Source organism: Mobula birostris, chromosome 6 (genome assembly GCF_030028105.1).
Source record: "Mobula birostris isolate sMobBir1 chromosome 6, sMobBir1.hap1, whole genome shotgun sequence".
NCBI lineage: Eukaryota > Metazoa > Chordata > Chondrichthyes > Myliobatiformes > Myliobatidae > Mobula > Mobula birostris.
The window spans coordinates 131,468,110-131,488,475 of NC_092375.1; the positions used below are offsets into that span (position 1 = coordinate 131,468,110).

General features: G+C 43.0%; 1 protein-coding gene across 1 annotated transcript; it reads right to left on the bottom strand.

Annotated features, from left to right (window-relative positions):
* Nucleotides 1-16,889: 16,889 nt before the first annotated feature.
* lrrc3 (leucine rich repeat containing 3) lies at nt 16,890-17,675 on the bottom strand. Its single transcript, XM_072262393.1, has one exon. It carries the CDS (start codon nt 17,673-17,675, stop codon nt 16,890-16,892), a length of 786 nt encoding a protein of 261 aa, XP_072118494.1.
* Nucleotides 17,676-20,366: the final 2,691 nt, after the last annotated feature.

Here is a 20,366-nt window from a genome sequence, read left to right on the forward strand (position 1 = left end):
ACTAAACTATATTTACTACTTCTTGTGGGATTTTCTGTCCAAGGGCATTGGTGTTTCCATACCAGGCCATGATGCAATCAGTCAGTATACTCTCCACCGTGCATCTATAGAAATCTGTCAAAGTTTTAGATGACTTGCTGGATCTTCACAAACTTCTAAGAAAGTAGACGTGCCACAGTGCCTTCTTTGTAATGACACTTACGTGCTAGACCCAGAACAGATCCTCTGAAATGATAACATCGAGGAAGTTAAAGTTGCTGCCCCTCTCCACCTCTGGTCCCCTGATGTGGACTGGCCCATGGACCTCCAATTCCCTCCTCCTTTAGTCAATAATCAGCTCTTTGGTTTTTCTGACATTGAATGAGAGGTTGTTGTTGTGGCACCATTAAGATAGATTCGCAATCTCCCTCCTATCTGCTGAGTCATCACCACCTTTGATTTGACCCACAACTATGGTGTCATCAGCAAACTTAAAATGGCATTGGTGCTGTACTTAGCCTCACAGTCATAAGTATAATGCAAGTAGAGCAGGGGGCCAAGCACATAGTCTTGTGGTGCACCTGTGCAGATAGTGTTTATGGAGGAGATCTTGTTGCCAATCTGAACAGACTGGGGTCAGCAAGTGAGGAAATCCAGGATCCAGTTGCACAAGAATGTATTGAGGTCCAGGTCTTAGAGCTTATTGATTAGATTTGAGGGAATGATAGTATTGAATTAACCATCTGGCAATTAAAAACATTCTCATACAGTCTGCTCCTATTTTTGTCAAAGGCTCTGTTAAAAATTAGGAAGTTGTGGTTACTGCCTCTGAAATGCTCATCCACTGAGAGATCTGTCACCTGACTAGCTTCATTGCCTAGTATGAGATCCAGTACGGCCTCTCCTTTAGTCCGTTTGTCCACATATTGTGTCAGGTACCTACCTGGACACACCTAACATATTCTGTCCTATTTAAACCTCATGCACTAAGGAGGTGTCAATCAATATTAGTGAAGTTGAAGTCACTCATTCCGACAACCCCATTATTATTGAATCTTTCCAAAATCTGCCTACCAACCTGCTCCTCGATTTCCCTGCTGCTATTCAGAGGCCTAGAGAATAGTTCAAATAAGGTGATTGTTCCTTCTTGTTTCCAACTTCCACCATAATTGACAATCCCTCCATGATATCCCCCCTTTCTGCAGTTGTGATACTATCCCTGATAAGCAATGCCACTCCTCACCTCTTTTACCTCCCTCCCTATTCCTTTTAAATGCCGAAACATCCAGCAGCCATTTCTGCCTTTGTGACAGCTAAGTCTCTGTAATGGTCACAATGTTGTACTTCCATATACAGGTGCACATTCCTTTATCCAAAATTTTGAAATCCAAAAAGCTCTGATAACCAAAGTTTTTTTCGCCAACAGCTGATGTCACTCAAGTGTGACGTGGCAGCACTAGTGGAGGCTGCCAGATGTCAGTTGTGGCTCAGCGCTCGTACTGGTTACACGTGCATTTGCTGTTCGCTGGTATCTTGTGTTCACTGTTGACTTTGTTTTTAATTTCACTGTGAAAATGTCAAAAAGAGCTGCAGATACTCCTACAGGTAACAATGAGAAAAAGAGAAGGAAACATCTATCATTATTAATAACGCAGAAAGTGGAGTTATTGCAGAAGCTTGCTCGTGGTGTGTCTGTGCGGCGTGTTACTGAAGAAAATAGTGTCAGAACTACCACTGTATATGATTTAAATAAACAGAAAGACAAATTACTGAAGTTTTATAGTGACAGTGACAGTGATGTTCTACATTTATTCCAATAGGTCATTTACCATGCGTTTGATTCGGTTCGTTTGAAGCTGTATATTTTTTATGTTTTATTGAATGTTTTTGTTAGAAATAAAATTTCTTCTTGTCATTATTCCATAAACAATAGAGTATAACAATTATTTACGTAGCATTTACATTGTATTAGGTGTTATAAGTAATCTAGAGATGATGTAAAGTATATGGGAGGATGTGTATAGGTTTGGTGTGCTGCCGGGTCCTAAAGTCCACCATATTGAGACAGGTGAAATAAAGGACTTGAGCATATGTGTTTTTTGGTATCGGGGGTGGGGGGTGGGTCTGAAAAATTCTGAATTCCGAAATGCAACTGGCCCCAAGGATTTCGGATAAGGGATTGTGGACCTGTACTGAGTTCTAAGTTCATCAAACTTGTTCCTAATGCTTCTCGCATTAGACACATTTCAACCCATCTAATTGACTTCATTGATGCCCTATTGACTGTGTATCCTTCATCACAGCCTCTACCTTGCATCTATCTTTCTATCAACTACTCCAACATCTAACACATGTTCCTGCCAACCTAGTTTAACCGTCCCTGACAGCTCTAGCAAACTGCCTGCAATGGCAATTAGTCCCCCTCAAGTTCAGGTGTAACCAGTCCCTTTTGTACAGGTTATACCTTCTCCAGAAGAGATCCCAACAACCTACAAATCTGAAACCTCGCAAACCCCCCCCCCCCACACCAGTTCTGCAGCCACACTATAATTTTCCATATTATCCTATTCTTACTCTCACTGGCGCACGGCACAGACAGCAATCCAGAGATTACTACCCATAAGGTCCTGCTTTTTCAAAATCAGAATCAGATGTAATATCACTGGCATATGTTGTGAAATTAGTAGTTTTGCAGAATAATATTATGAACTATAAAGTACAGTCGGAAGTATATATGAAGAATAACATTAAATAAGTTGTGCAAAAGGAGAGGGAAAGATACTGAGGGAGTGTTCATGGGTTCATTGTCCATTCAAATATTTGATAGCAGAGGGGAAGAAGCTTTCATGAAACGTTGAGTGTGTGTCTTCAGGCTCCTTTACATCCTCCTAGATGGTAGCAATGAGAAGAGGCTGTCTTGGGTGACGAAGTTTCTTAATGTTGGTTGCCACCTTTTTGAGACATTGCTTTTTCAGTGTGTCCTGGGTGCCAGGGAGGTCAGTTCTCATGATATAACTGGTTGAGTTTATAACTTTCTGCAGCTTTTTCTGATCCTGTGTAGGGGACTAGCCATAGCAGAAGGTGATGCAACCAGTTAGAATGTTCTCCATGGTACATCTGTAGAAGATTGCGAGTGTCTTTGGTGACATACCAAGACTCCTCAAACTCCTAATGAAATATAGCTGCTGTCATGCCTTCTTTATAATTGCATCAATATATTGGGCCTACATTTGGCCCATCAGGTCTACTCCGCCATTCAATCATGGCTGATCCTTTTATTTCCCTTCCTCAGCCTCACTCGCCGGCCTTCTCCCCATAGCCTTTGATGCCATGTCCAATCAAAACTTATCAAGCTCTGCCTCAAATACACCCAAAGACCTGGCCTCCACTGCTGCCTGTGGTAACAAATACCAGAAATTCACCACCGTCTGGCTAACGAAATGTCTTTGCCCCATCTATCTGGAGATTGAGCCCTCTTGCCCTAGGCTCCCCCTCCATGGGAAACATCATTTCCACATCTACTATGTCTAGGACTTTCAAGATTCGGAAGGTTTCAATAAGATCCCCCCTCATCCTTCTAAATTCCAGCGAGTACAGACCCAGAGCTATCAAACATTCCTTGTATTCTTTCATTCCCGGTATCATCCTTGTGAACCTCCTCTGAACCTTCTCCAACGCCAGCACATTTTTTTCTTAGATGAGGTCCCCAAAACTGTTCACAATACTCAAGGTGAGGCCTCACCAGTGCCTTATAAAGCCTCAGCATCACATCCCTGCTTCTAGGAACTTCATACTGCTCACCCTTTCCATTTCTGATCCCTCTATGAGTGTGTGTTCCCTTGACTACCCCTTCCTGAAGTCCACAATCAACTCCTCGGTTTTACCGACGTTGAGAACAAGGCTGTTGCTGTGACAGCACTCAACCAGCTGATCCATCTCACTTCTGTTCCCTTCCTTGTCACCATCTGAAATTCCACTAACAGTTAGGTCATTGGCAGATTTATAGAAGGCGTTTGAGCTGCGCCTAGCCACCCAATTGTGGATGTAGAGAGGGTAGAGCAGTGGGCTAAGCACGCATCTTTGAGATGTGCCAGTGTTGATTCTCAGCGAGAAGGAGATGTTATTTCTGATCCACTCAGACTGTGGTCTACTGGTGAGGAGTCAAGGATTCAGTTGCAGAGGGAGATACTGAGGCCTGGGTTTTGGAGCTTGTAGATCAGAACTAAGGGTATGATTGTGTTGAAACCTGAGCTGTAGTCAATAAACAGCAACCTGGCATATGTATTGCTATTGTTCAGGTAATCCAAGGCTGAATGGAGAGCTGGTGAGATTGCATCCTCTGTAGACATAGTGTAGTGATAGGCAAATTGCAGCAGGTCCAAATCCTTGCTTAGTCAAGAGTTGATTCCAGCCATCACTGCCCTCTCAAAGTACCTCATCATAGTAGATATGAGTGCCACTGGGCAACAGTCACTGAGGCAGTTCACCCTGCACTTCTTGGGCACTGGTATGATTGTCACCCTTTTGAAGCAGATGGGAACCTCTGACTACAACAGTGAGAGATTGAGGTGTCTTTGAACAGTTGCGCCAGTTGGTTTTCAGAACCCAACCAGGTCCACCATCAGGGCCTTTCACCTTGTGAGGGTTCACCCTTTTGAAAGATGTTCTGATATTGGCCTCTGAGACAAAGGTCACAGGTTCACCAGATGCTGCAGGGATTCGCACAGGCGTAGTTTTATTCTCCCTTTTAAAGCGTACATAAAAGATGGTGAGCTCATCTGGGAGTGAAGTATCAGAGCCACTCATGATGTTAGGTTTTGGTTTGTAAGAAATGATGGCCTGCAAACTCAGACAGAGCTGATGTGAATCCGATTCTGTCTCTAACTTCAATCAGAATTGTTTTTTTCCCACTCACTTTCCAATATTTTTATTAAATTTCATATACATAAATACAGAATTCATGAGGATATTTATTATAAATCAAAATAAGGTAGCATATAATGTACTATATATAAATCACACTGATACAATCACAGTATCCCATATTCATGATCAAATAAAATAAATTGAATTATGAAGTACAATAATATGGTTAATTATATTATAAAGAAAAATCTACACCCACTACCAAGACAAAGCTGGTTGGTAAAAAAAAAAGTACTTTACCATATAGTGTTTTATAATAATAGCCCGGATCTATATTTTAATGACAATAACAATTCAATGATTTTCAAAATAGTTCAGAAAGGGTCCCCATAATGTTTGAAAATCTTGATTAGAATCAGAAATTAGAGTCAGTGTGGACATGGTGGAGGATTACAAATACCTGGGGATACGAATTGACAATCAACTGGACTGGTCAAAGAACACTGAGGCTGTCTACAAGAAGGGTCAGAGCCGTCTCTATTTCCTGAGGAGACTGAGGTCTTTTAACATCTGTCGGACGATGCTGAGGATGTTCTAAGAGTCTGTGGTGGCCAGTGCTATCATATTTGCTGTTGTGTGCTGGGGCAGCAGGCTGAGGGTAGCAGACACCAACAGAATCAAGAAACTCATTCGTAAGGCCAGTGATGTTGTGGGGATGGAACTGGACTCTCTCACAGTGGTGTCTGAAAAGAGGATGCTGTCCAAGTTGCATGCCATCTTGGTCAATGTCTCCCATCCACTACATAATGTACTGGTTGGGCACAGGAGTACATTCAGCCAGAGACTCATTCCAACCAAGATGCAACACAGAGCGTCATAGGAAGTCATTCCTGCCTGTGGCCATCAAACTTTACAACTCCTCCCTTGGAGGGTCAGACACCGAGCCAATAGGCTGGTCCTGGACTTACTTCCATCTGGCATAATTTACATATTATTATTTATGGTTTTATATTGCTGTATTTACACTCTATTCTTGGTTGGTGCAACTGTAACAAAACCCAATTTCCCTTGGGATCAATAAAGTATGTCTATCTATAATCGAACAACGAATCTTCTCTAAATTTAAACATGACATAACATTGCATAACCTTCACTCTTAAATAGCATTCCGGACTCCTTGACTATACCTTCTTGGTCTTTATCACTGGTGCTGCAGTCTTTAGTTTGCCAATATGTTGGGAATAGAAGTATAACTAGGTGATCAGACTTTCCAAAGTCTGTGCATGGGATGGCACAGTAAGCGTTCTTGTTGGAAGTGTAATCATGGTCAAGTATGCTATCTCCTCTGGTTCCACAGGTGATATGTTTGTAGTAATTGTTCAGCAGCTTCCTCAAGTTGCCCTGTTTGAAATCTCCTGCAATGATAGGGAAAGCATCAGGGTTTCTAGTTTCGTGCCTGTTGATTACATTGCTCAGCCTCCAGTGTCCGCCAGACATTGGCCTGAGGAGTAATGTACACTGCTATCAGGATGTTGGCAGGAAACTCCCTCAGCAAAGAAAAATGGATGACATTTGACCACTGGATGTTCCAGGTCAAGTAAGCAGGACTGACACAGAACCTCCACTTTTGTACACCATGATAAGTTAATCATCTCCTCTATCCTTAAAGGACTGAGCTGTCCTGTGTTTGCAGAGAATGGTGAAGCAAATGGGCTGCAATGCAGCATCCAAAATTGCTGGTGTGAGCAATGTTTCTGTAAAGCAGAGTACCTCTGTTCCTCTGGTACAGCAATCTTGCTCTGAGCTCTTCAGTTTTATTTTCCAGATATTGTACATTTGCCAGCAGGATAGTCAGGAATGGAAATCTAAGGCCTGTGTTTCAATCATACCTGTAGACCAATGTAGCATCCTTCCTTCCATTTTATTAAAGAGGAACTGTACTCACGACCAGAGTTTGCCATCCGTGGTTTGTTAATTTTGAGTATCAATAGATTGTTTTAAACATCTTAAAACAATGCTGCTTACTGAAGTACCCATGGCTCAGACTGTGGATTTCATCTGCAGTAGTTCCAATTGGGAATATTTGATGATTCCCATTGGAACTGCACTCAAAGAGTCGTGACTTAATGGTGCTATCTTACCAGAAGCTTCCTACCTAGCTCCCTACATCCTTTTCAAGTTCTCATCCCTATGTTGTTGATACCATTATGCACTATGACCTCTGGCTATTTACCTTAAGAGTGCTGTGGATCCAGTCTGAGACATCATTGAGCCTGTCACCTGAGAGGCAACATCCTATCTGGGAGACTCTGTCATAGCCACAGAATCTCCTATCTATTTCCCCTAACTATTGGGTCCCCTACCACCATCTCTCTTCACTTCTAACCCCTTCCCTTCTGAGAACAGAGTAACAGAGACCTGGTCACTGCAGTTTTCACCTGGTAGGATAACCCCCCCCCCCCAGTAGTATCTGATGCAGTATACACTTGTTATTGAGGGGAACAGCCACAGGAGTATCCTGCACTGTACTTTTCCTCCACTGACAATCACACAGCTACCTGCTTTCTGCAACTTGGATGTGACTGCCTCCCTATACCTCCTGTCTATCAAATCCTCATTATCCTGAATGATGTGTAGGTCAGTGAGTGGAGGTGATAGGGCATTCAATAATTAGGGGAAGAAGCAGGAGATTCTGTAGACAGGAAAGAAACTCCCAGCTTCATTTCCCTATTGCAGTCTGTAAGGAGCTGCAACTAGATGCACTTCTGACAAGTGTAGTAAACAGGGACACAGGAGGTCTCTCTAACTTCTCACATCAGGTAAGAGGAGCACACCACTAGTGCCTTGGGTTCTACTCTACCAATGCAATAAAAAGAAAGTAAGAGAAACTTACCAGAAACTCACCTTGGACTCCACCTCCTCTCACTGAAGCCTCTTGTGCCGAAGCCTCAGTGCCTGTCTCTAAGCCTGTCCACTCACACTATGGTTCTATTTAAACCTAATCTCTTTATATTGACCCTTGCTCATTGCCTAATTACCAATCAATTTAAAACTAAACAGAAAGGCCTGATGGGTACCGTTTTTTTAATCTCCTTCTTGATCCAAATAATGGCTCCTGTTACCTGTACCAAGGAATGTGGGAAATCTAATGGCAGAAACCTGAGGAGGGATAGGAATTTCACCTGAAGTGATAGTGAATTGAGTTGCCAGACAATAATTTGGAGATAAGATATTGAAGTGGTATCAAACAAGCAATTGGTTCCTCCTGTTGAACACTAAGATATACTCTGAAAAGATAACAGGTAAAGGATTGCTTGTGGGTAGAACAGTGCCTGTGGGGGTGGAACAGTTAATATTTTGGATCAAAACCCTGAACCAAGAAGAGTAAGGTGAGCAGCCTCAACAATGATGTTCCACTTGCACTCACATCTACTGTAATTAAGTGATTTGAGAGGTTGTTCATGGCCAGAATCAACTCCAGCCTAAGCAAGGACCTGGACCCACTACAATTTACCTATCACCATATCTAGAGTGGATACAATCTCACCGGCTGTCCACTCAGCCCTCAATAGCCTGAACAATATTAATACCTCTGTCAGAACCTGTTTATTGACTACAGCTCTGCATTCAATCCCATCATACCCTCAATACTAATCAACAAGCTCCAAAATCTGGGCCTCTGTACCTCTCTCTGCAACTGGATCTTTGACTTCCTCACCAGGAGACCACAGTCTGTGCAGCTCGGGAAAAAACATCTCGTCACTGAGAATCAACACTAACGCACCTCGAGATGTGTGCTTAGCCACAGCTTTATCTTAGTACATCCACAATTGTGTGGCTAGGCCCAGTTCAAATGCCTTCTATAAATTTGCCAACGGCATAACTATTGTTGACAAAATTTCAGATGGTGACAGGGAGGCTTACAGAAGTGAGATGGATCAGCTGGTTGAGTGGTGTCACAGCAACAACCTTGCACTCAGCATCAGTAAAACCAAGGAATTGATTGTGGACTTCAGGAAGAGGAAGTTGAGGGAACACACACCAGTCTCTATTGAGGGATCAGCAGTGGAAAGGGTGAGTAGTTTCAAGTTCCTTGGTGTCCCCATCTCTGAAGATCTATCCTGGGCCCAACATATTGATGCAATTACAGAGCAGGCACGACAGCAGCTATAGTTCATTAGGAGCTTGAGGAGGCTTGTTATGTCCCCAAAAACTCTAGCAAATTTCTACAGATGTACCGTGGATCGCGTTCTGACTGGTTACATCATCATCTGGTTTGGAGGGGCTGCTGCACAGGAGCAAAAAAAGCTGCAGAATGTTGTAAACTCAATCAACTCCATCATGGACACTAATCTCCCAGCATCCAGGACATTGTCACAAGGCGATGCCTCAAAAACGCTCTGTCTATCATTAAACATCCCCTTCACCCAGGTCTTCCCCTCTTCTCACTAGTACTATCAGGGAAGAGATACAGGAGCCTGAAAACACTCACTCAATGTTTTAGGAACAGCTTCTCCCCCTTTGCCATCAGATTTCTGAATGGACAATGAACCATGTATACCACCTCATTGTTTTTTTTTCTATTTTTTGCTCTCTTTTCGCACTATTTTCCTTGAGGAAGCTTAGTGTAGGGACACCGTTACAGGCAAGAGCATGTGGAAAATCAGCAGTACGAGAATAGTTGAGGAGTGTGGTTTGAAATTTTCTCTTGCTGCTGATAATTTGTTGTCAGTAAGTGGTCACTATGATGCAATGAGGTTATGGAGTTATACAGAGCAGAATCAGACCCACTTAGTCCATGCTGGCCATCAAGAATTTAAATACTCCAATCACACTTTAGTCTCCCCACATTTTCACCAACCTCCCACCAGATTCTACCACCCACCATCGAGGTCATATTACTGCAGTCAAATAACCTACCAACTGGCACAGCTCATGGTGTAGAAGGACATCAGAGCACCAGAGGAAACCCATGCAGTCACAGGAAGAACTTGCAAACTCCACCCAGAAACACCTTAGATCGGGATCAAACCGAGTTTGCTGGATTTGTGAGCAGAAACTCTGCATAGCATTACTCTAAGGGAACAACTTAGTTGCAACAGGGTGGGAAGTGAACTGGGATCATGTTCATTGGAAGCACAGTTTGAAAAGTTATTATCTGATTCCAAAACTTCCCTTCCTTCCTACCTTCCTCTTCTTCCTCCTGCTTGGTAGCTGCTGATGAGGTTTGAGGCCTCATGTTTGCAGGTATTCCAGAATTTGTAAGACCCTCTACTACCAGTCTCCTTTCTGTGGTATAGGCAGCAAAAGGCATCTGTGGAAAGGTCCTAACCTATAATCATTTTGCATATGGATCTGACCTTCATTTTGAGCCTGGTGAAACATTTAAGTTCTTATTCTGTGACAGCCAATGACCTTTTGGCATGCTGACATCAAAATAACGGAGAATTCTATTGCACATAGTCTGAAGGTCGATCAGAGGTCCGGCTCGAAGCTTGAAGGCCGATCGAAAGTCCAGAAGTTGAGGCCCAGTGGTTGGAGCTCCAAGTCTGCAAATCTTTACGAATCCACTGGGGAAGTTAGGACCCAGTGTCTGTGAATCCACAAGTCCACTCGAGGCTGGAGGATGAAGAGGGTCTTGGAGTTAGAGGACCTTGTATGTGTGTGGGTGGGTGGGAGGGAGGGAAGAACTGGTCATATTTTGCTGTTGTTGCTTTGTCGCTTGGTATGCTTATTTTGTTGTGCTCTGTGTTGTTCTACTGAGCGCGGTGGGCACGCTATATCAGCGCGGGAATGCGTGGCGAATCTTGCGGGCTGCGTCCAGCACATCCTTGGGTGTGTTGGTTGTTAATGCAAATGATACATTTCACTTTAAGTTTCAATGCACATGTGATAAATAAATCTGGATCTGAATCTGAAATGGTTAGTTCAAAATTCATAGCTACGGAAAGACAAAGAAACACAGAACAAAACAGACCCTTTTGCACACCAAGTCTGACTGACCATCCATTTATGCACATTAATCCTACATTAATTCAATACTATGATTTTCCCACATTCTCATCCACTCTCCACATTGGGGGCAATTAATGGTAAGTAGTTAACCTATCAACCAGTTAAATGGTTAAACTGAGCTCTTGTCCATAGAGTCTTTGCCATAATTCAAAGAGAGTGTCTGGAAGAGCAATTCTCCCTCAGTAGATGCGGAATAATGTGCTAGAAATGTCACTGGCTGTGTCTACCTAGGTTGTTGCTTCATTTGCCTGCAGTATGTCTTCCCAACTCTGACAGTCATTACACTGCTAGTTATTTAGTTCTATGGTGAGCACGTAATGTGATTTAAAGAACAAGGACTTCCATTTATAAAGCTCCATTTACAGACCATCGTTATAGCTAATAAAGTCCTACTGAAGTGTAAAAGTAGCACTATCACATGTAGGATTTAGGAATTGCAGCAGCCTCCTTGTACAATCCTACATACTGCATTCAATCAAAACAACCAAACAATTGCATTTTATTGATATTGGTAGGAAGGGAGCACTCACTTGTTCTTAGTAGTGCTAGTTTAAATATTATCCAGGATTTCACTAGATGTTATAGAGTATATTTATTTTAAGTAAGATACAGGAGGAGTTTTGCTTTGTCATAGAATCATCGGTCTCTGAGAGACACATCTTGGAAACAGGCCTATTGGCTCGCTGAATCATCAACCACCCATTTTTATTCTGCCCCTAATTATTCTCCCCAAATTCCTGTTGACTCTCCATGGGTTCTACTTCTCATCTACACACACAAGGGTAACTAACAGTGGCCAATTAACCTGCTAACCTGCATGTCTTTGAGATGGAGAACCTGGAGATCACAAAGCTCTACAGAGCCTGCAGTCGAAGTCAGGACTGAACACGGGTTCCCAGAATTGTGCCACCCTGTTCTTGAATACTTATTTGGAAATGCAAGTTGAAAATATGCCCTGAACATACAGTATTTGCATTTTTTTCACATTCACTGTCTGAGGTGTTGCAGGGAATGAACTAAATTGCCATAAATAGATCTCTGCAGCTCTTATCCACATTCTGCCTTGCTCCATGTCAATACATGTGTTGATGGCATTCCGATGTAGCAGACACATTGTTCCATAAGCAACACACACAAAATGCTGGAAGAACTCAGCAGGCCAGGCAGCATCTATGGAAAAAAGTACAGTCAACATTTTGGGCCGAGACTCTTCAGCAGGACTGGAGAACAGTTGATTTAAAAGGTGAGGAGGGGAGGGAGAAACACAAGATGATACCAGGAGGGGGAGGGGTGAAGTAAAGAGCTGGGAAGTTGATTAGTGAAAGAGATACAGGGCTGGAAAAGAGGGGAATCTAAAAGAAGTGGGCAGAAGGCCATGGAAGAAAGAAAAAGGGAGGAAGGTGATGGGCAGGCAAAGCGATAAGGTGAGAGATGGAAAAGGGAATGGGAAATGGTGAAGAGGGAGCATTACCATAAGTTTGAGAAATCGATGTTCATGCTATCAGGTTGGAGGCTACCCAGACAGAATATAAGATGTTGTTCCTCCAACCTGAGTGTGGCCTTATGCGACAGTAGAGGAGGCCATGGATGGCTATATCAGAATGGGAATGGGAAGTGGAATTAAAATGGGTGGCCACTGGGAGATCCTGCTTCTTCTGGCGGATGGAGTGTCGGTGCTCAGAGAAGCAGTCTCCCAATCTACCAATATGCTGGGAGCAACAGACACAGTTAATGGCCCCAACAGACTCACAGGTGAAGTGTCACCTCACCTGGAAAGTCTGTTTGGGGCCCTGAATGGTAATGATGGAGCAGGTGCAGCAATTGTTCTTCTTGCAAGGATAAGTGCCAGGAGGGAGATCAGTGGGGAAGGACGAATGGAAAAGGAAGTTGTGTAGGGAGTGATCCCTACAGGAATCAGACAGTGTTGGGGCAGGGGGATTGAAAGATATGCTTAGTGGTGGGATCCTGTTGGAGATGGCGGAAGTTCTGGAGAATTATGTGCTGGACGCAGAGGCTAGTGGGGTGGTAGGTGAGGACAAGAGGAACCCTATCCCTGGTAGCATGGCAGGAGGATGGTATGAGAGCAGACATGCGTGAAATGGAAGAGATGTGGTTGAGGGCAGCATTGATGGTAGAGGTAGGGGAGCCCCTTTCTTTGAAATTCTTCAATAGCTTGATATTAGGGATCCACAAATAACCCTAGCACAGAATAATATATTTGCTTGTCAGCTGTAAAATCAGAATGTGTGTTTTTCCAGCAGCATATCTTCTTCATGTAACCTCATGCAGTTTCTAGTATCACTGTAAATAGGCTGAACTGTTCTTGAAACTATGCAAATCCAATACAGGAGGTTTCAGAATGGCATTCCTCCCCCTGACTTGATCCTAACCTATTTCCACTTTGTAAGCAGGGAACACTCCAATTAAGTTTTGAAACTCATCCCACACTGAGAGTATCCCGAAATTATGTAAAGTGTCTGAGAGAACTCTGGAGATAAATCTTCCTGGTGGTGCGTGGGAGATCATGAACACTCTGTGGATGAACTAGTATGGGGGGAACTATTTATAAATAATATGAGATGAAGGCAGCTGTTTATATGGGACAAATATTAAAAAATAAAAACTAATCAAGAAAATAGCCGAGGTTCTCTTCACTTATTCGGGATGGTATTTTGCTTAATTGGGATATTGGGACAGGGTTCTAACTAGAGTCAGTCGCATGTACTTGTGTGGCAGTTAAACACTACGCCGTGTTCAGAGCAAACAGTTTTTAAATAGTGTCTGTTGCATGTGTTTGTGTTCCAAAAGCAATGAATTTTATCACTGATAGTTGGTGAGAAATAAGAAGGAAGACTATTCAGAATTGATTTTCTTACTGCAGTTTCAAGCATTCAGGCTTCGAGATGCCTGAAGTGAAAATGAAATGATTTCACTACTTCATCAAATTAGGAACTACAAAGAATTTGAAGGTATTGACAAACATCTTGAATGTTACAATGAAAATGAAGATTTGGAGGATGCAATCATTGAAAGCGTTATAAGTAGCCATCATCTACATTAGGTGTCTGTGCTGATTTTGTTCATTTACAGTCAAGCAAAAGAACATGGCAGAATACATTGGATGAATTCCTCCTTTGATAACCATGAGGAACTCCAGTTTTATAGGACTGTAGTAGTATTGGTAGTGTTATAATTTGTTCTGTATTTCATTTAAATACATAATTTGTTACTCAGTTAAATGGTAGTTTGTCTTCTTATGCATTTTAACTATTTTCATGAAACTTTGGCTAATTGGGGCAGTTGTTTAATTGTCCAAAATGTACAGGTCCTAATCAACTGGAACCACTGTCCTGTATGTGTAGGTGTCTATGGCGAATAAAATAGAGGACATATCTTCAGAAAAAGGGATTACCCATCTAAGATGGACACAAGAAGAAATTTCTTCTTTCATAAGGTTGCAGCTCTTGGAATTCTCTACTCCAAAGAGCTGTGGAGTCTTTGAATATATTCAAGAGGGAGACTGACAGACTTTGAAATGTGTAGGAAGTTAAAGGGTGTGAGGAAAGAGTAGGAAGGTGTTGTTGTGGCCAAGATCGGACCAGCAGCAGTCTTATTGAATGGCAGAACAGGATCGCAGGTTTGAAATGCTTATGTTCTTACAACTACACAAGGACTGAAACAGCCACAAAAAGAGAGAAAGCTGAAAATACTCAGCAACTTGGGCTGCATATACAGAGATAGAGAATGAGTATGAGAATGTTAGAGCTTTCCGTCCAAATTGTGCATCTTTGCATTGGTACTGCTGTGCTTGCACAGGGTTATTACCCCACACTGGGGTTTGGGGTGGGGTAAGGCAGGTGCTCTACTGCAAATTCTTAGTTGAAGTGAATACATAATTGAAATCGAAGAGTGCATCAAAAACCTCCCACAACCTGGCAGCTCAGCTATTAGATGTCAAAAATTAATGTGATTTCATCATGTAATCTGTTACATTAGAATTAATTATGCTTGACGCAATATGTTATTGAATGAAACTTCCCAAACCAAGTTGACTACCCTACTGGTTGTAGCCTAAATATGCTATATAGTCGCACACCCTATCAACGTGCTGCGCTCTGCTTTCAAAGTTGATCCAACAGAATCAATTTCAGAGGCAGACTACCAACATCACTATGGAGGTGCTTAATATAATTGATTCTGGATGAATCCTCCTACCAGACAACTTATGGTTGTCTTATGTTACGAATAACTTAACCACATCTCCTACGTTCAGTTGGACAGCAGGTGCTGTTACTGGAAATTATTCCCAAGGCCACCTGAGATAGCAAGGCATGTGAGCTATTGATTCCCCTACTGCTGCATGCTGCGATATGATCATGGAGGGGAGGAGAAGATGGCAGCACGACGCAGCACGCGTGGCTGCTCCGAAATGATATCGTATTTGTATGTAGGTACCGTGCACAATCCTGATTTGATGGAGACAGCCGTGAGAAGCACGGAGGAACACCTGGAGAAACTTCTGAAATGCCCGCTTCGCTGCCACTGCTACTGTGCGATCGAGAATCTCCAGAGGGGAAGGCCCCAAATCCTCGGCTTTGCCTATTGCCTGTTGCCGGGGCTGGGGTCGAAGCGCTCGGCAGAGATGGTGCTCGGTCCTTGGTATCGGAGGGTTGGTCGGAGGCTCGAAGTTTTCGGACGGACTCAGAGTCGGACTGTGTTCGGGTACTTCCAGGGTGCTGCATCGGCAAGTTTGCGGTGCTGGAGGTTCATGGCAGGGAGAGTTTTTCTTCCTTCTATCGTCTGCGTGAGATGATGAGACTTTTGACAGACTTTGAGACTTTTTTTTACCATGCCCATGGTCTGTTCTTTATCAAATTACAGTATTGCTTTGCACTGTTGTAGCTATATGTTATAATTATGTGGTTTTGTCAGTTTTTCAGTCTTGGTTTGTCTTGTGTTTCTGTGATATCATCCTGGAGGAACATTGTATCATTTCCTAATGCATGCATTACTAAATGACAATAAAAGAGGACTGTGTGTCCTCATAATCTAATGATCATAAAGGCCTACCATTTATCTCGGGCATGTACTTGAGTCAGACGGCCTCTCTCCATTTTGCTGGACCTTCCTTGTTTCTCTCCTCTGCTGCTATAAACCATTCACACCCTCCCTAGGCCAATCTTTTATTTGTTTCATTCTCACCTCCCTTGCCTTATCCCTTCATTCTGTTCGTCACCATGGCCCATTCTGCAGGTCAGGTGTGTTGGCTTCCTTATCAAGAAAAACCTATTTGGCTGGTGGAAGAATTTATATATCAGATGTTTCTTGAAGTTTGTAAAGAAGCCTTGAAACCAGTCGACATCCCCATCACCTTAAGTCTCCCTTCTTCCCTCTATATTAGGAATGTCCCTCACCATAAATTCACTAGGATCTTCCCAACAATGATCTCAGAGAAAATGCTCGCTGCTCCAGACATCTCCACTCCACACCTCACCCCAGTTAATCACAGACATCCCCTATCTCCCCAGCCCAGCTCTTAACCTGGACAGAATTACTCATACTGTGCAGTTCCGATCACAGAGAGTTGTCTCTAGTTTAGCTCCAATTTTGGGTGGAACTGGACACCTTTCCAGCCCCATTGCCTTAGTTCCATTTCGATTACTCAATCGCAGTCGTGGATAGAACGCCCCAGTAAGCCCTCATCCCGCCTTGTTGCTTGAAGCACTCCCTCACACCTCTCCCTTCCATTTTAGAGCAAGAGTCAGTGTTTCTGTGCCTGACCCTGTGGACCTGGCTTCGGGTAGTAGGGTCAAGAGGATGATGTTAAATCAGATACTAAAGTCAACACAATAATTTATTCCAGCAGCTTTATTAGGAATTTCAATGCACAAAAAAAAATATTTTAAAAAAAGTCAAAGAGCATACAATCTCTAATTAGCAAATGAGGCACTTGTGGTTGAGCCAGGAATCTTACCGACTCATCCGAAATTAAGGTTAGATAGGTGTCACACTACAAAGGGAAGTCCATCTCATAGTACAGTACTGATTGTGTCAAACTCCTTGGTGATCTGTGTGCTGGGTAGGGACTTCAGGTACTCAAGGTGGCGCCTGGCATCTTCCTGATTCTGACGCACATAGTACACAATATAGGAGATGACCATGGTGAACCAGCCGAACATGGTGATGAACATGGCGATGTCGGTCGTCTTCTGGTGAATGTTGCAGAAGTTTATACCTGAATTGAGGATCTGGATGAGGGGCTTTCCCGTGTACTCCTCCTGCACGGAGGACTGGCAGATGAAGTCGTTGACCGTCTCTGGATCAAGGGTCAACTCCTTGATGACTTGCTGCAGCGTACACTCGCAACGCCACGGGTTGTTAGAAAGACGGACCTTTGCTTTAATTTTACCAAAGACTTCCTTCGGTACACTCTGGATCTGATTGCTCGAGAGATCAAGCATCTTGAGGCTCTCAGGGATTCCTTTAAATGCTCCAATATCTATTGACTCAATGGCATTTTTGGATAAATCCAGCTCCTTGAGTAGGTTTAAGTCCTTGAAGGCATTGTTACGTATTTTGGTTATCCTGTTGGAGTTGAGATGTAAGAACACAGTATCAGGAGGGAGGTCTTTCGGTATTTCTTTCAGGTTCTTGCCAGCACAGCGCACAAACTTGCCATTGTTGTCAAAACACTGACAGCTTCTGGGACATGAGGTGGTGGCCGCTTGGAGCAAAGAGAACAGCATCAGGAGACCAGCCAGGGCCATAGAGTGTGCAATCTTGAGCTGGAGCCATGGTATGCCTGTCAGCAACATGGTTAGGAGATCTTTGAACCATCCATTAAAGTAGCTCGTCCATTCCGGCAGTGGCCGCTGTACCCAAAGGCTGACTTCAATCTCCAGAAGGAACCCTGCAAACTAAAAAAAAATAAAGGATGATGAAAAACCAAGGGCGTGCTGACAGTTATTTCCCCTTTCTGTCGAATGGCATACACAGAAACAAATCATTTATTATTTTTAAAAAAGGAACTATTGGAGGAACTCAGAAGATTAGTCAGCATCTGTGGAGCGAATTGGACAGTCAGTATTTTGGGTCATGACCCTGTGTTAAGTCCAGATGAAAGGTCATTTAATCGAATAGTTTATGCTGATGCTTATCCACCACACAAGTGACTCTCCCCCTTCTACCTTGCAACAGAACCCTCTTTTCACCCCTCCCCTGAACAAAGGGCGGTGCGGTAGCATAGGAGTTAGCACAGTGCTTTAAAGCACAGGTGACACGGGGTAAATTCCTGCTGTTGCCTGTAAGGAGTTTGTACATTCTCCCCGTGACTGTGTGGGTTTCCTCCAGGTGGTCCGGTTTCCTCCCACAGTCCAAAGATGTACTGGTTAGCAGGTTAATTTGTCATTGTGAATTGTCACGTGATTGCACAAGGATTAAGTCAGGGGATTGCTGAGCAGCCTAACTCACAGGGCCAGAAGGGGCTGTTCCATACTGTATCTTAATAAGTAGATTAAAAATTAGAAAAAAATTTATTATATTTCCTTGTGACTTAACCATGCCGTTTACCTCCTCCAATCCATGTGGTAGCACGACTCACGTTTTTGGTGTACTAATTTCCTGCTCACTCCCACATTGGATTTGCTAATGATTAATTTATAGTTACATTTTGAGCATTTTCCTCTTGCCGCACTCCCTGACAAACCATTTTCTTCACATCCATCTCAACAGGCCACTTCATAACTTTGAAAACCCTTATCAGGTCATCCCTCAGAGGTTCCGTTAAATCAAGCCAGTGACCCAGGTTCTATGTGGAGCTTTCTGTATGGAGTCTGCACATTCTCTGTGACCATGTGGATTTCCCATTCCCTCTCACATCTCAAAAATGTGTGGTCAGTACAGTAATTTAATTGACCATCAGTAGTCTGTAGAGAATGTAGATTCTGGGGGCAGGATGTGTTGACAGGAATGTGGGGAAGGTAAAATGGGTTAAGGCAGGATCGAGTATTTGGTGGGTAACATGTAATTCGTGAGCTGAAGGGCCGGTTTCTCTGCTTTGTCACTCTGTGAATCTCTGACGATCATTTTCTCAATGGCTGTCAGAGATGGGCAATGAATGCTGGACCTACTGCTGATGTGCAGAAATTATTTTTTAAAAATGATCCTAATCAGATTGCAATCTGTTTTATTTACTTAAAGATCTGACTTAGGGAAACTTTGGGTTATGGAGATATTTTTTGGAAACATTGCATAAGCTCGGGAGTGTAGGTGCTTAAAAGAAACATTTCTTCTGCTCAGAAAAGATGACCATGAGCATCTTATGCAGTCCAGACTTCTGTGGTTTGGCACTGTTTGCTGGACTAAAGAGTTTCAACCTGTACTTCTTTTAAACAATTAATCTCCAAAAAATCAGCAAGTAATAATTGGCCACTGCAAACTCCCCTAGAATGTAGGTGAGTGGTAGAATCAGAGGGAGGGGTGCGATTTATGGAAGTATAAGGAGAATCAAATGGGATTAGATTTGGTTTAGTGCAAATGGTCTCATGGCCTTGTTGGGCTAAAGGGCCTATTTACCTCCTGTATCATTTTATGGTTCTTTGAAGTAACAGACCCTGGTACGATTCTGGTAGGCCTCTTTGACAACCCCTCTGTGTCTTGGCATTCTTGACAAAGCACGGTATCCAGCATATGACGCAAAAACCCACAGAGTTCCAACCAGTGAATTATTAAGGGAGTTGATAATCCTTCTTCTTGTACTCTGTTGGTTTAATCCTAGGATGCTCCACATGGTTTTGCTAATAAGCTTCCTAGCTTGTCCACCACCCTTCAAATAATAATGAACGTACATTCCCAAATTCTTCTCCTCCAGTACTCACCCAATAAAATGGTACCATTTATAATTCCTCTCGACTCATCCTACCAAATATGCTAATTAATGCTGCATTTAATTTCACCTGACACCCTAAAGCCTTTTCACCTTCTACAAGGCACAAATCAGGAGCATGATGGAATACTCTTCCTTTGCCAACAATCCTGAGAATCTGAACACTGTTCAGTACTAAACAGCCTGCCTGACTGGCACTTCACTGACAATGCTAAGCGTTCATTCCTCTTCCTCCACCACCAGAGCACTTTGCCATGTGCCATGTGCCATTGCCAGAATGCACTGAAGTTTCTCCCCAACAGGATGTGGAGGCTTGGGGGGTTTGGAAGAGGTTCACCAGAATGTTGTCTGGATTGGAGAGTATTAACTATAAGGAAGGATTAGAAGAATTTGGATTGTTTTCTCTAGAGCGCTGGCGGCTGAGAGGCAGCCTGATAGAAGTATATAAAATTATAAGAGGCATTATCAGGGTTAAAAAGATACTTAGCCAAATACATGAACAGGCAGGGAATGGAGGGATAGAGACCATGTATAAGCAGATGGATTTGTAGATTGACATATTATGATCAGCACATGCGTTGTGGGCTGAAGGGCCTGTACTGTGCTGCACTATTCCTTGTTC